This window comes from Curcuma longa, unplaced genomic scaffold (assembly GCF_044706935.1).
Source record: "Curcuma longa cultivar G26 ecotype Majalengka, Jawa Barat unplaced genomic scaffold, ITB_CL_G26_1.1 contig_18666, whole genome shotgun sequence".
NCBI classification, from domain to species: Eukaryota; Viridiplantae; Streptophyta; class Magnoliopsida; order Zingiberales; family Zingiberaceae; genus Curcuma; species Curcuma longa.
Window position 1 is genome coordinate 1 of NW_027430870.1, and position 15,641 is coordinate 15,641.

General features: G+C 34.8%; 1 protein-coding gene across 3 annotated transcripts; it reads right to left on the reverse strand.

Annotated features, from left to right (window-relative positions):
- Positions 1-2,645: 2,645 nt before the first annotated feature.
- LOC141816933 (3-hydroxyisobutyryl-CoA hydrolase 1-like) lies at positions 2,646-15,459 on the reverse strand. Of its 3 annotated transcripts, none has more exons than XM_074704656.1 (5): positions 15,388-15,459; positions 15,144-15,198; positions 12,673-12,753; positions 11,952-12,020; positions 2,646-2,735 (listed from the first exon to the last, which is right to left on the reverse strand). In XM_074704656.1, exons 2-5 carry the CDS (start codon positions 15,180-15,182, stop codon positions 2,664-2,666), a joined length of 261 nt encoding a protein of 86 aa, XP_074560757.1. In that variant the 5' UTR covers positions 15,183-15,198; positions 15,388-15,459; the 3' UTR covers positions 2,646-2,663. The 3 variants fall into 3 exon arrangements, with proteins under 3 accessions (XP_074560757.1, XP_074560758.1, XP_074560756.1); XM_074704657.1 differs by having other exon boundaries at positions 15,144-15,201; XM_074704655.1 differs by lacking the exon at positions 15,388-15,459 and having other exon boundaries at positions 15,144-15,373.
- Between the last annotated feature and the right edge of the window lie 182 nt (positions 15,460-15,641).

Here is a 15,641-nt window from a genome sequence, read left to right on the forward strand (position 1 = left end):
AATATGAGCAAGTGTTTTTGCTAATTTTTATACTGAAGCTTTCTACACTCAAACTTTGTATGGCCCGGCTTACGACAATAGTTACAGATAATACCATTAGAAGTTGGCGTTTGAGTTTCAATGTTTTGTGAGTCTCCTTTGTTTCCACTGTGAATAGTGGATTTTTTTGGCACATAATTAGTATTGCGACTTACTAACTAACAAAACTAAGTGGAACAGGGATAATACTTTCTGTACGAAGAATATGACTAAATACATCTTGTAAGGAGGAGACTTCAGAACCAGAGAGAATTTATGATTTAGCGGATTCAAAGTCCAGAAATAAGCCAGCGAGAAAACTCATGATAGTCATTTGCTCTCGTTGGCATTGTTGAACCTTCACATCAGGGCTAAAGGACAACATATTAAGCTCCTCATATATCTTCTTGATTGCCATAAAATAATTAATCAGTGGTTGATCTTGTTTTTCCACACGGTAAAAATTTTTTTCAAACCTCATGAATACGAGAGATATTCCCTTTTCCATAATATAGAAATTCTAGATAATCCATCAATTTTTTAACAAATTCATAGTGATTAATTAAACTAATTACCTCACTATTAATACAATTTCGAAAGATACAGGCAAGCATCCTCTCTCAGCCAGGTCTGCCCCAAACCGTCTTTAGGAGGGTCATCAGTCAAATGTCCATCTTTGTCAATACTTCATAGGAACAGACGAACAGTTTTACTCCAATCCAAATAATTTGAACCATTTAACTTGTTCGTGATTTTAGACATCACAGGCACAACGTCCGTCATAATACAAGACTTATTGTCAGCCATGAGATTTTATTCCAAAGTATGTGAAATAAGAGAAAAAAAATTCTGCTGAAAGAATACCAACTCTTCTGAAGGAAATACCAGGGGTCAAGATTAGTCTAGATGCAAGATCTATTACAGGACCACCAGGGGCAAGATCCGGCGAACTTTCGCAGAATCACCAAGAGCAAGATCCGACGAAAAAGAGCGCGAATCAAACAACCAAACAATAGAGAGAAAGCAGTGGAAACGACGTGTCCCTGCCGCCTACTCGATCTTCCAATGGGCATGAAGTCGGGAGCGTGCGTCGACCGATCGAGCGAGCGACTGCACTACGCATGCGAGGAAGAAGGGGAAGTCGAACCGAAGTCGAAGTTGGGAGTCGACACACCCAATCCAAAACCACACTAGGGCTTGAGGAAACGGAAGGTGCGGCGGATGCTGAGGAGACAACAGCGACGGCGGGAGAGGAGAGAAAAAAAAGGAGAGCATCGACCTAAAGCTCTAATACCATGTAAATAAAATACTTGAAAAAATTCCTATTTCACTTTACCCTTTACATAAGATGAGGTCTATTTATATACAAACTAAGAATTTTTCTAAAGAAATATTCCAACTAAGGAAATTATAATTAAGCTAATTGACAACTACCTAATTGAGAATATCTTAACTAATTTATATAGATAATATATATTAACTAATATATACAGATAATAGAAGAAAAATTGATGTTAAGAAAAAAAATGAGGGTTCTTATCAGTACCTCAGCCCCTAGGTTTCCACTTGCTTCGCTTTCAACGACCATGACGACGAGGCACCTTGTCACTAGCTCATCCCAACAAGGTGGAAAACACAAATATAAAATTAAGGTTCAAAATCTTGAGTCGAGTTGTGCTGGAGTTTCATTCTTTGACAATTTTTAATATCGTGCTGACATTTTGATATATGGTGTCAGTGATGGATTGGAGGTTGATGGAGAAAAGAGATAAAAAAGAGGAAGGAAACATTGTTTGTGTCAAATGGAATTGAATTTTGAAGGAGATGAAGTAAAGGAATGATACATTGTTTATGTCGAGTGGTACTAAATTTTAATAATTTATTGAAATAATATGTTTTGACCGTTTCCCTTGGCACGGCACGAGATTTCAAACCATGCATAAAACTCTCCTATAATCTCATCCTCCCTTCCATTAGAGTTATTATAGAGGGAATTGTGGAGATGGAGCAAGACTTTGAGATCCATGACATGAGGCTATCTCCACGAGGGTTTCAAGAGAGTAAGAGATAAGAATACAATTCTCAATTAAACCTTCACTTTTAATAAATTAAGAAAATACCTTTTAAAGGAAACCCTCACTAGAGTCGTGGTCGATCCCAAGCCCGGATAAAGGAGGGTTGCATTAGGTTGCCAGCCAGCATTAAACTAAGGCAAATGTTATAAAAAAAACCTTTTAAAAGATAACTTGACTTATTACATTAATCAAGGATATCAAAATAGGTTATTTTAAATTTTCTCCAAAAATAGCTTTCCTCTTGATATTAATTGAAAGCCTTTGTTGAATGAAATTTTAACTTCCAGTAGTTATATTAAAATCAATCAAATGTGCAACACCTAACTTACAATATGTTTACTTCAAGATTTGAGACAAAGCACTAAGGAAAAATGCTAAAATCTATACAACATCTGGAAGAAAGCAAAGCATATAATGAAGAATATTATTACTTATGATAACTGTTGAAAATGTATAAGTACTTTTGCTCTACTTAAGGAACATAAGGGAGGTAAAAAGAGGAAAAGCAAATCGCCCACAACCATTTGGATGATGAAATGCATTAATCCCACAAAAAAGCTACATTGGATACTATATACCTTCAATTACAGAATGAGCCACTGCAGCAACATCTCCTCCAGCACAAAATGCTCTCCCTTTTCCCTGAGACCATGAAGTCGCTATGTTAACAAACACAAACAAATAAGAGTACATCATATGCTTGCCCGTGCTTATACATGTGATATACAAATGAAATTGGGGAGAGAAATTAAGATATTGACAACAAGTAATGATAACCTAGTTCAGAGTGCTAATTGCTAATGATATATGATTCTTTCTGCTTGTGCTAATTTTCTATCATGATAGCCACAATTGATTACAACTTTGAGATTACATCATAGCTAAGCACCCACAAAAGTGTTCAGTAGGCCAACACATCATCTAGACATCTTGTGTACAAGAGGGCATTTGTCGAAGATATTACATTGGAAAATTAGTTGGCAATGGGTTGAATGATGGCTTGTCAACTCATCCCAATGATTGATCTCAAAGCGTAGTCGCTTTCCTTAAGGGTTATTCCACCCCCACCACAGTGTGCAGCTAGGATGTAGCAAATTTCCTCTAGGATAACAATGAGATCCTCTGCTATTTTATTGTGACTTGCATTGTTGAAGAAGATTCAACAGTCCACCCAACTCATGGACAAGGTCGGCAGAGTGACAATTCTAGTGGCTAATGCTTCATGTGCAACGAGGAAAAACGTTGTAACTAGAGGGTGAGGGTTGTTGCTTACTATAAATTCAGTCCACCCCTTTGATTGAGTTGTCTCTTGGGATGAACCTATTCATCTTTGATTATGGCCCTCAGATCACTTGGACAATCCAAATCGCAACGGTTAAGGCACTAGTTTATCCAAACTTATGTCATCATTGGGTAGAACCACTTGGGCTGAAATTGACATGTTTGACCACTTTCCATGCAACTTGTTGATGGAATTTTTGTCTTGCATGTCGTATTATGTGAGGTGCACTATCCTATGTAACAAATATGTGCTTCAGTGTCATTCGCTGTGATGTGCATAATTTAAAATCTCAAGCCGTTTCATCCGATATAAGTAAAACATTTCGTTCCGTCTACAGACTGGCACTAGCACTGGCACAGGCACGCCTCCGGTGTCAGCACGCCCCGAGGCCCCGCAAATCGTCGCACGACCCCGGCGACGCGTCCAGACACCTTGCACAAGCCCGACGACGTATCTGGACATGTCGCGGGGGCCTAGAGGCGCCGCAGAATAAGGGATGGAGGTTTTTTTAGTTAAGTTTAATTAAATAACTTTAGTTAATAATTTTAATAGACTTAATTAAAGTCTAATAAATTTATCTCATTAATTTAATTTATTTATTTATTTATTTAATTTAAAAAATTATTTTTTATATTTTAAATTTTTAAATATTTAGATTAAATTGTATTTTTAATTAATATATTTTATATTTTAAAAATACCGAAAATACATCAGTATGACACGATATGATACCGAAACTGTATCATTCTGATCAAAAACCAAAACTTCAACACGGTTCGAAATTTAAACCATGAATGCGTGCAAGCGAAGTGCAAAGGCACCAACAAAACGTCACACTACACCTCATGTGCACTGTGTGACCTCCTATTCCCATGTGTTCCATGAGGGAGCCACATTATCATTAATGGTGTGTGTGCATCTATCCTCTCATGTGTAGTGTGGAATGTTTGAACAAGAACATGATTATCCTTATGTGAAAACCATCACAAATCTTTCATGTTTAGTCATTAGGAATTAATCAACAAATATGCAAAAGCATACCTAAATCCACAATGCTTAATACCCTTTCAGAGTTGTGCGGTTTGGCCTTCCAAATCAATATGATTTCTTTGAGAGACCCCTTTAATGTTCTCTCAAGTGCTCTCTTTAACGATATGATTCAGAAGAGAATAAAACGACTTATTGTGTGACTTGAGGATCATAACCTCTTATTTATAAAGATAATTTATCAATTATCCTTAAAAATAGAAATTACTCATAAGGTATCTACACATTAAAGAGCCATACTCTGTCAGATACATTAAAGTCTAAATACTCAAAACCTTAGTTGATCATTTTAATTGGGCTTAACCTTATAACAGCCCACAATACATATTCATTCCATATATAAATCCAATGTTGAATTAAATATCCAACAATCTCTCACTTAGACTATATGTGTAATTTTATAATTATGTTTTGCAAAAAATAGTTATACGAGCTCAAATATATTGTCATCACCAAAATGTACTTATAACAATCTGGTCCATTAACCATATCAACATAGGATCAAAATGATATTCATCACATATATTGTACATCAACCCATCAATGATCACATATGTTGAAACAACTAAATAACATGGATTATGATATAAATGTACGACAAGAAAATTTCATGCAATGTGATCTTAACATGTCTATTTCCTACTAGTCCACCTTAAGCCTTAGTGAGATCAAACAATAAATCAAAGTCAGAGTATAAACCAACAAAATAACTTTATTTATGCAAAAAGTAACCTCAAAAATAGAATAAACCAAAATAACCAAAATTTGTCCATAACATAAAAGCATTCAAAATTACAAATGCCCACTAAAACTAAACATCATCTAAGGACACAACACCCATACGAGCAGTGTGCTTATGAAACACTTTGGGTGATACTCCTTTAGTAAGCAGATCTGCAATCATGAAGTTTGTTCCGATATGCTTTGTGTATAACTGTCTACTCTCAACTCTTTGTTTCACAATTAGAAACTTGATGTCATGTATTTTGACTTCATCGAGCTCCTATTGTTGTTGGAATATAGAACTGCTAACTTATTGTCACAATATAACTTGAGTGGTCTATGAATATTATTCACTATGCGCGGACCTTTGACAAAATTTTGCAGCCATATTCTATGATTAAACACCTCATAATATGCTACGAATTATGTTTCCATGGTAGAAGAGGCAACAAGAGATTGTTTCGCACTCTTCTAAGAGATAGCTCCCCCAACTAGCAGATAAATGTAGCCTGATATAGATTTTATAGTATCTTGGCATCCAACAAAATCGGAGTTAGTATACCCAACGATGTCTAATTGATATGACCTCCGATAGGTGAGCATGTAATCTTTTGTTCTCTATAAATACCGTAAAATCCTTTTGGTTGCTTTCTAATAGTCGAATCCTGGATTGCTCTAGTATGTATTGAATATCCTCATAATGTACACAATAACTGGACGCATACAAACTTGAACATATATTAGACTCCCAATTATTAACATAAGGAATCTTCTGCATCTCCTTTTCCTCAAGGTCATTCTTAGAGCACTGACTAAGACCAAAGTTTAAAATATCGAGCCGTGCCGGAGTTTCGGTCCTAGACCAGAACGATACAGTTTCGATACCGTATCGTACCATGCCGATATAGTTTCGGTATTTTTAAAATATAAAATATATTAATTAAAATAAAAAATTTAATCTAAATATTTAAAAATAAAAAATAAAATTTTTTGATAATTTTATAGGTTTTAATAAAACCTATTTAAATTATCCCGAGCTATAGCTTTGAACTATAGCTAGGAATTGATTATTAAAATCTAATTAAACTCTAAGTTTTAAAAACAAAAAAAAGAAAAATTGCAGACAACGTGCGATTGGTACGCGCGGCCCGTGCGCAGAGCGTCACCGGGCCCCGACGGCGTCGCTGGCCCCGAGTGGCGCCTCCGACGGCGTTGCCGACCCCGGGTGGGGCCTCCGACGGCGTCACCGAGGCCTTGCGACGCCTCCGGAGGCGTCGCGTGGCCCGGGCGACACCTCCGGAGGCATTCCTCGATCGGAATTCCTATGTCGGCACTGTGCCAGTGTCGATGCCTTGGCGAAACAAAATTTTTCGCGCGTATCACCCAATACGGCTCGAAATTTCAATCCTTGACTGAGACTAAATTTTTTGTCTCCTTTATTACAATTTTGCATGACATATCTATTGAGAACCTTTTTGATATAGCTCTTTTGTGATAATACAAGAGTACCACGAGAGTGATCTTGATAGATTTGTATTCCTAATATAAAAGAGGCATAACCAAGATCTTTCATCTCAAAATTATTTACTAGAAATCTCTTAATTTCGTGCAATAAGCCTATATCATTGTTGGCAAACAAAATATCATCAACATATAAAATTAGAAAAATATACTTGCTCTCATAGAATTTATGGTATATATAATCATCGACCGAATCGAACAAGATGATCACTTGATGAAATTTAAAATACCATTATCGCAATACTTGCTTGAGCATATAGATGGATTTCTTAAGGTTGCAAACCATATTCTTTGAATCTGCCAACACAAAGTTTTCTTGTTCCACCATATAGATCGTCTCATTAATGTCATCATTGAGAAAGACGATCTTTACATCCATCTGATATAACTCAAGATCGAAATGTATCACCAATGCCATTATAATCCCTAAAGAGTCTTTCAAAAAAAACTGGTAAGAAAGTCTCTTTATAGTCGATGTGTGTGAAGCTTTCACAATAAAACGAGCCTTGTACCTCTTCACATTGCCTTTAAAATCCCTCTTGGTTTTAAATATTCATTTGCAACTAATGGGATTCTCACCTTCAAGCAATGGGACAAGGTCCCAAATATCATTGTACTTCATAGACTTTATGTCTTCATTCATTGTATCAATCCACTTTTGAGAGTTAGGACTTTGCATGGTTTGACGAAAGTCGATTGGATCATCTTCCATCACTCCAATGTCAAAGTCGTGTTCTTGAAACAATACAATGTAATCATCTAGCATCACACTTCTCCTTTGTCTAGTGGATCTCCTTAATGGCATGAGTTCTTGAGGTAGTAGAGTTTGTTCTTTTAGAATATATTTTTGATTGGGAGGTTCTTTGACATCTTGATCTATTATGTCTTGAACATGATCAAGAACAGAATCTTGACCAAATCCAATGATACCTATAGGAATATCAACATATTCCTCTTCAATGACAAAGTCTCTCACCATATCTCCCCCCACAAACTCAACATCCTCAAAGAAATAAGCATTTCCCAACTCAAAATTTGACTTCAATTATGGGATCATAAAATTTATAACCCCTTGATCTTTTAGGGTATCCAACAAAATAGAAACTCACCGTTCTTGAGTATAATTCTCTTTCATTGGGCCTATAAGGTCGTGCCTTAGATGGGCATCCCCAAACATGTAAGTGTTTTAAACCAAGCTTCTTACCCTTCCAAAGCTCATAAGGGGTTTTATTAGTTGCTTTCATTAGGACCCTATTAAAAATATATGTTGCGGTCTTAAGCGCTTCTCCCCAAACTGATTATGGTAAGGTAGAGTGACAAATCATACTCCTCCCCATGTCTTTAAGCATTCTATTTCATCTTTCAGTAACACCATTTAGAGTAGGTGAACCTGGCATGGTGTATTATAGAAGGATTCCGCATTCCTCTAGGAATTTAGCAAAAGATCCTAGACGTTGTTTACCTAAGCCTTCATATCTACTATAGTATTCACCACTACGGTGTGATATAATACTTTTGATCCTTTTGTTGAGTTGATTCTCAACTTTAACCTTATAATTTTTGAATATATCCAGTGATTGACTTTTCATGAATGAGATATAAATAATCATATCGTGAAAAATCATCTATGAAAGTCATAAAATATTGTTGATCATTACAATATCTATGTATAGGTTCTAAGATGTTTAAAGTCATATTGGCTTCAAATCTCCTTTCATTGGTTTATTTCCCCTTCATGCAGTTAACACAATTGTCTAAATCTATAAAATCCAAGGGGTCTAAAATTTCGTCTAACATAAGTCTCTCCATTCTCCATCTAGAGATATGAACTAATCTCTTGTGCCATAATATAAATAAATTCTCATAGGTTAAATTTCTCTTTACACCTCATGTACTTAATTGCAGGGATTCATTAAATCAAGCAATAATATCAATCAAATATAGGTTATCATAGCTAGATAAAGAATCGGTCCCAACTAATTTTGAATTATAAACAAACTAAATTTTTTATTCTCAAATGAACAAGAATAATTGAATTTGTCTAAAGTAAAAAAATAGAAATCAAATTTCATCTAAAAGACGATACAATAAATGTTTCATCAAAATCCAAATAAAAATAGTCTTTAATAATAATCTAAATTTTTCAATTGCTTCAAGTTGAACTATCTTGCCGTTGCCCATATAGATGTATTTTTCTCCATCACTTGTCTTCCGACAATGGAGGCAACCCTGCATAGACACACTAATGTGAGTTGTTACACCAGAATCAATCCACCAAGTATGTGTAGGCACCGAAGTTAAATTAACCTCAGAACAAACCCAATTAAGAAACACACTTTTCTTGGCACGCCAAACATGATTTGGTGCATTGCTTCTTAAAATGCCCCTCAGCTCAATAGAAGTGACAACCATTACCTTCTTTATATCTACAGCTTCTATATCTTTTTTTCTTTTATTATTTGTATTCCTATTCTTAGGGGTTGAGGTTAGATGCATACTTTCAATCTTATCTTACTAAGACCTTTCCTCTTCTTGAGAATCGTGTAAGATGAGCTCATTCAAAAACCAAGTCTCTTATAGACAATTATAGCTCATCTTAAATTAGCTAAACTGTACTGGAAGAGATATCAAAGCTAGATGCACTAGCAAGTCCTCCGTGACTTCTAACTTACGTGCCTTTAATTTGTAAGTAAGATGAGACATTTCCATGATGTACTTCCTAATATTGCCCTTATCCTCATACTTCATTGAAATTAGGTTTGTCAAGAGTGTAGTTATTTCAGCTTTTTCATTCTTGACAAATCTCTTTTCAATTTCACCAAGGAACTCCTTAGCCTTAGTTATCCTATCAGTTATTGCACCCCTGAATGCTTTTGGAATGACTTTCTTCATGACCATCAAACACGTACAATTTGATCTCTCCCACTTTTCCATCTCCCTCTTTTCATCAAGGTACTCTTATCTGTAAGAGGTGAAGGAGAATTAGTCCTTAACGCAAGGTCAAGATCCATGATACCAAAAACTATTAAGAGGTTCTCTTGCCATGATTTAAAGTTAGTATCATTTAACATAGAAATGGAATTAATGTTGGCAATTATATTAGCAGGATTATTAACAGTTGAAAAAAAATAACAAATAAACAAACATGCTCGCATAAGCGTCAAAACAAGAGTAATAATAATAAAGTCAAATAAAGGCAAACCCATCTTAAGATACCAGATAGCCCATTAATATTTCATCATTAGATAAAATATTAAATATTGAGTGTTATCTTAGTGTAATAATCAAACACATACGATAAGAACATATCAAATAATAAATCTTCCTTTAGGCCGATTTATTGTTCATATGTAAAATCAAATAATTGTCACATATTTATTACCACAAGTGTATTTGCAATTCTACTAAATATTAACCTTCATTTGGGCCGGTTAAATACTAAGTTGCAAGTACACAACCTTTTATATTTTAAAATAAATTAATTTCCATAAGAGGAACCACTTTAGTAGTATATACTTCAATTAATTTAACTCAATATATATATAAACAAATCAATATTCAAATTTAATATTATATTACCGAATTATCAACAATCGGCTACCCCTTTACCTACAGTCAACCAGCTGATATATGAACAGTCAAATGCTCTAAACAACTATTGAACTTACTATGACTGATTTGCAACACCAATTGACTACATCACTCGACAACTAAACATATTATGTCTGATTCGTGCACAACAATCGAGTGAGACAGCCGACTATTAAAACTACTGTGCATGATTCGTGCACATCAATTGAGTGCGTCAATCAATTGTAAAATATACTGTGCACGATTCGTGTATGTCAATCGATTGCACCTAACACATCAGTCGACTAATCCAAAAAAATTGTGACTTCCCATTTTAAGGGTTCAATGGGAATTTTCTTTAGGGTTTGCAATTATTTTGTATATCCAATCAAAATTGAAAGCTGCAAACTAATTCTTTCAAACCTTAAACCCTAGAAACTAAGTCGCATCATAATTAAGAAATTGAATCATGCAACAAAATCTTCAAAAACAAGATAGATTGTGCATAATAATCAAACATGATTTCTCTTATGATCTAAATGTAATTCTTAATGATCAAATATAAAGGCTCTGATACCACTTGTTAGAACAAGAGCATGATTATCTTTATGTGAAAACCATCACATATAAATCCTAGATCTTTCATGTTTAATCATTAAGAATTAATCAACAAATATACGAAAGTGTACCTAAATCCATAACGCTTAATACCCTTTTAAAGTCGTGCAATTTGGCCTTCTAGATCAACACGATTCCTTTGAGAGACCCCTTCAATGTTCTCTTCGGCGCTCTCTTTAATTATGGGATTCAAAAGAGAAAAGAACGACTCGTCGTGTGTCCTGGGGACCATAACCCCTTATTTATAGAGATAGCCTATCTGTTATCCTTTTGGTATTTTCTATTTTAACCCATCATAAAAAATAAAAATTACCTATAAGGTCCCTACACATTAAAGAGTCAAACTCTATCAAATATATTAAAGTCCAAATACCCAAAATCTTAGTTGATCACTTTAATTGGGCTTAACCTAACATGACAGCCCTCAATACATAATTATTTCACATAGAAGTCCAACATTGCATTAAGGATCCAACATGGAGCATATTTGTCATCTCCATTGCACATGGCCTAACTTCATCTTTCTCAAGACATTATACAATATATTAAATGTCTAAATATCCTTGTAAATTCTCAGTGTGGAATAAAATTCCCATGAGCTCTAAGAGCTCTCTTCTTCTTTTTCTTCCTTCTCCAAGAGCTCTCTTTGGAAAATCACTTTATTGTGAAAAATTTCAACGCATTGAAACTAATACTCTAGAATCGTGATAATGCGATTTAAGAGCCCAATAAACTACTTACTACCTAGGGATCAAAAGTCTAAGGGGAGATTTGCCCTCCTTAGCCCTTGAATCATTTAGCACACCTCTAGAAACATTCAATGGAAAAAAAACATAAAATTATAGATCCTCAATCAAAACTTTCTGTTAGCGAACAAAATTTAATGAGACATATTTCAATATTATTTGCATTTTGAAGTTCACAATACTGATATCAGTAATTGACATCAAATGGAGGTTAACAAGTTGCATCATATAAAAGCAAGTGAAAATGATATATTCATATAAGAACATAATGAACTAGAGAAATATAAATGCAATGAAACCAATGATAGTGAATTCAATTAAATTTATAGAATTTCATGATTTAATAGGTACCTTAAGTATTAATAATTTGACGTTAGGGTCCTTCTCATAAGCAACAAATTTCTTCAGGAGTTCCATAATCTGACCATCAGATAATCAGTAGTTGCATGATATGTAATGAGGAAAATATCATGTAAGTCTTAAAGCACATTAAAACTTCTTTTGAATTTAGAAATAACATTAAAGTTTTTGTATCCTACCATCCTCCCTTACCAAAGTAATCAACCTCCTCATGACAAGCAGAACTATGCATAACAATCATAGATAATACATCCCAAAAAAATGATCTCTGTGAACCTTTATAACTGTTGGTTTTCTTTTCAATTAATTCTTGAAACTAAAAAAACTACTTTTTTATCTAAAAATTTCATTAGAAACTTCATCTGAGAAAGGTGGCATTGGAAAAATAGAACACTGGCATTAATTTCTGTTTTCTGTAGCACGTGTTCCAAACTGAGCATACTGAATGAAATATGCCTAGTGCAGAATCAGGAAAATGATACTAAAAACAAAACTATATGGCATTTAGAAAGCAAATGTATTTAGACTTTGAAAAGGAATGTAACCAAAAAATGGAAAAAGGGAAAATGTTTGAACAGAAACCAGCAAGGTCGTAAACTAGTTTTCCCAGTTCTGAACATTATGAGCTTATGGAATCCTTGATACCAACTCATAATAACAGTTATTCACTGATATGGATATAATATAAATGACTTATGATGTACTGACATACCATTGGAAGAGAGAGAGCATTTAACTGCCGAGGTCTGTTCAAAGTCAAAACTCTTGTAGACCCATATTCTTGAATGAGAACCTAGCAAAACACAAGTTTAAAATTATTACAAAATAAACAACAATTGCAACAACATATACCAAACATGATGGAAACTAACTCATAGAACATCTGAAAAACAAATAGAAATAGAAGAGATTACAAGTTTAGTGTCATAACTCTTAAAAACAAACATTTGCTAATTGATTATTACAAATAGAGTCCAAAAAAGAAATCCAAAATGTCAGGCTTGTTATATTAAAAGTAACTAAAAGATCAAGCTTCATAATTTTCACTATCTGCCATCCTAATATGGATGCATTAGGTTGACAAATGCAAACAATTACAAACTAGCTCATTGTACATTTTCCTAGCATAGAAATGATGAAATTAAGCCAAGGAAATAACACCAAAAGTTTGAATTTGGATGATGGCATATTTGCTCATGAAGTGATACATTGCAAGTAGACAACCAAAAGATCTAGGTTAATGATTCATTAATGGTCATGTCCCATTCATCCAATGACCTGTCTAACTAATACTCACTCAAACACAAACAATTTATTATATGGTCAATAGATTACCAAGCTAGACTCTAATGGGAAGTTGAGAAATAGTATGAACATATCCTTAACAGAAAAATCTCATTGTTGTTCTCAGAAATTATTGATGATATGTCAACCATGGTTTGAAATTTTGTACTGTGTCGGTCAAAACATATTGTTCCGGTAAATCACCAAAACTGGATACTAGACCAAAAAGATATTGTTCCATTATCGTGTCAGCACTCTGATGCATGATATCGATGACATATTGGAGGTTGAAGGAGGAAGAAAATGAAGCAAAGGAAGGAGACATTGTCTATGCTGAATGGTATCGAACTTTGGTGATTTACTAAAATAATATATTTCGACCGCTTCACCCAATATGGTACAAGATTTAAAACCTTCTTGGAGCATACTCCTTACTATGCTTCATCTCCTTTCTTCTTCAACTCCACTTCAACTCCAATCCATTACTAGCACCATACATTGGTACAATACCGAAACAATATCGTTCTAGTCAAAGACCGCAACTTCAGCATGACTCAAGATTTTAAACTTTGGTTCCAACAACTTCGTTAGTAAGCTTGTAGATAAGTCGATGGCTAGAACCGATGGAGTGTCAATATGGCGATATGGATCGAGTCTCCTTTAAAATTCTTGACACACTCTTTCAGTTATCGAGACACATCTTTGGGTAATAGAGGTACCCTTCTTAGTATTGTTATCACTTACTTAGTTTTTTCTATCACTAACTTAACATTGTCAGTTGTCAAATCACATCTTCGAATGTCAACACACCCCTTTTGGTAGGTTTATATCTTAACACAATATTGTTCCACAAGTGTTGTTGTTGATTGACAATCATCTCTTAATATACAATGGCCTATGACTCAAAATAGAAACACTCTAAATTTTGAGTTTTGGCAAACTTTTAAAACCTTGGAACCCCTTTAGAGAAGAGAGGGAAAGGGAATGACTCAAGAGGAGAAGTTGCAACTTGAGAATTTAGTGATTTGAGCAAGGGGAGAGGAGATTAATTTACACGGTGAAAATATACAAAAATTAAAGAGTGTATCGTTTTGAAAAAAAAAATTATTTCAATTGATTTCTGCATCTTTGGATTGGCTACAAGCGCCAAAATGACTATCTCGGATTTGTTGTTTTTGTTATAGCCTGTTTGGTAGACAAATGGATGCAAGTGCCAAAATGCCACGTCCACACTGTTGTAGTTGCAGCTTTCCGAAACGTAGTTTACTATCTCAAAGGCATGCTAGAAATTGCATTCATGTGATTTGTGCTAATGTACCAATCCATCGCTTTGGCATAGAAAATGTGCCACAACGCATGAGAAACACATTTTTCAATGCCTTGCATGTGCATGGAATTTTATGAGAAGCAATGCAGATAAAAATGGAATTTGATGAGATGCAGTGCAAAAAAAAATTCACAAGGTTGCATTTGTTGCCTTGGTTCTCATGCAATGGATGGTTGGTTTTAATTAATTAATTAATTTTATTCTTCCTATCACAGCTCAATCTGGGGAATTTATGCCCTTAGTGATCCCACAAAAATCAATATCTATGCATACTTAATTGGACCAACCTTTCATAACTTGAATAGTTTCAGAAGTAGCTGTCCATATCACCATTCCATGAGTTGGTTACCAAAAATCAAATTCCAACAATTATGTGGCACACTAATTGCGAACGGACAAAAGAAATGAATGGGACAAAAAGGATAACCCTTTTTGGTCCTGTTTCTTTTTTTTTATTTGGTCTTGAAAAAGAACACATCTTTATCGCCCCTAATTCTTGGGGTTTGTAAAGGAAATAGTAAGAAAGAGAGTATTCCAACTAATCATTCGCGACTGAATTTACGGAGAAATACCTGATCGGTGCCGTCGTTGTTCGAGTGGGAGGATGCCATGAGGATCTCCAGATGCCTTCTGGATCAAATTTTAAGGAATCATACCGAATTTGTAGGTCAAAAGAAAGGGAAGGGAAGAGAAGGAAAGTGATCAGAAGCAGATTCTGGTGCGAGGTGTTCAGATACAGCAGCGATAGCTGTACCTTTTCTCGCTCACTCACCAATCTTCATATGATAATAACTAATACGCGTCAGAAAAACAAACCCTAAAATTTATCTGCAGCTTCCCGATTTAAGAATTCCACCTTTTGCTTTTGCTTCTGCTGCAGCAGCAGTGGTTGTAAAATTTAAGAATGTCGTGTGCAATTACAATTCCGCTTAATTGGCTAACATTCCAACCTAATTGAGACCAAAACCCATTCTTCAAAGGCCCATTGTAGATAACCAGGTGGCCCATCTAATTGGGTCATTTTTTGGTTGGCCCAAATTCGATGAGAATGCGGTGTGAATACCACCAAA

Excerpts from the sequence above, each read along its gene's own strand:
- LOC141816933 (XM_074704656.1), bottom strand. The coding sequence starts at position 15,182 with ATGGCATCCTCCCACTCGAACAACGACGGCACCGATCAG. Across the intron at positions 12,021-12,672 it reads ATGCTCTCTCTCTTCCAATG|ATTATGGAACTCCTGAAGAA; the intron begins GTATGTCAGTAC and ends TCTGATGGTCAG. Across the intron at positions 2,736-11,951 it reads TCAAATTATTAATACTTAAG|GGAAAAGGGAGAGCATTTTG; the intron begins GTACCTATTAAA and ends TCATGGTCTCAG.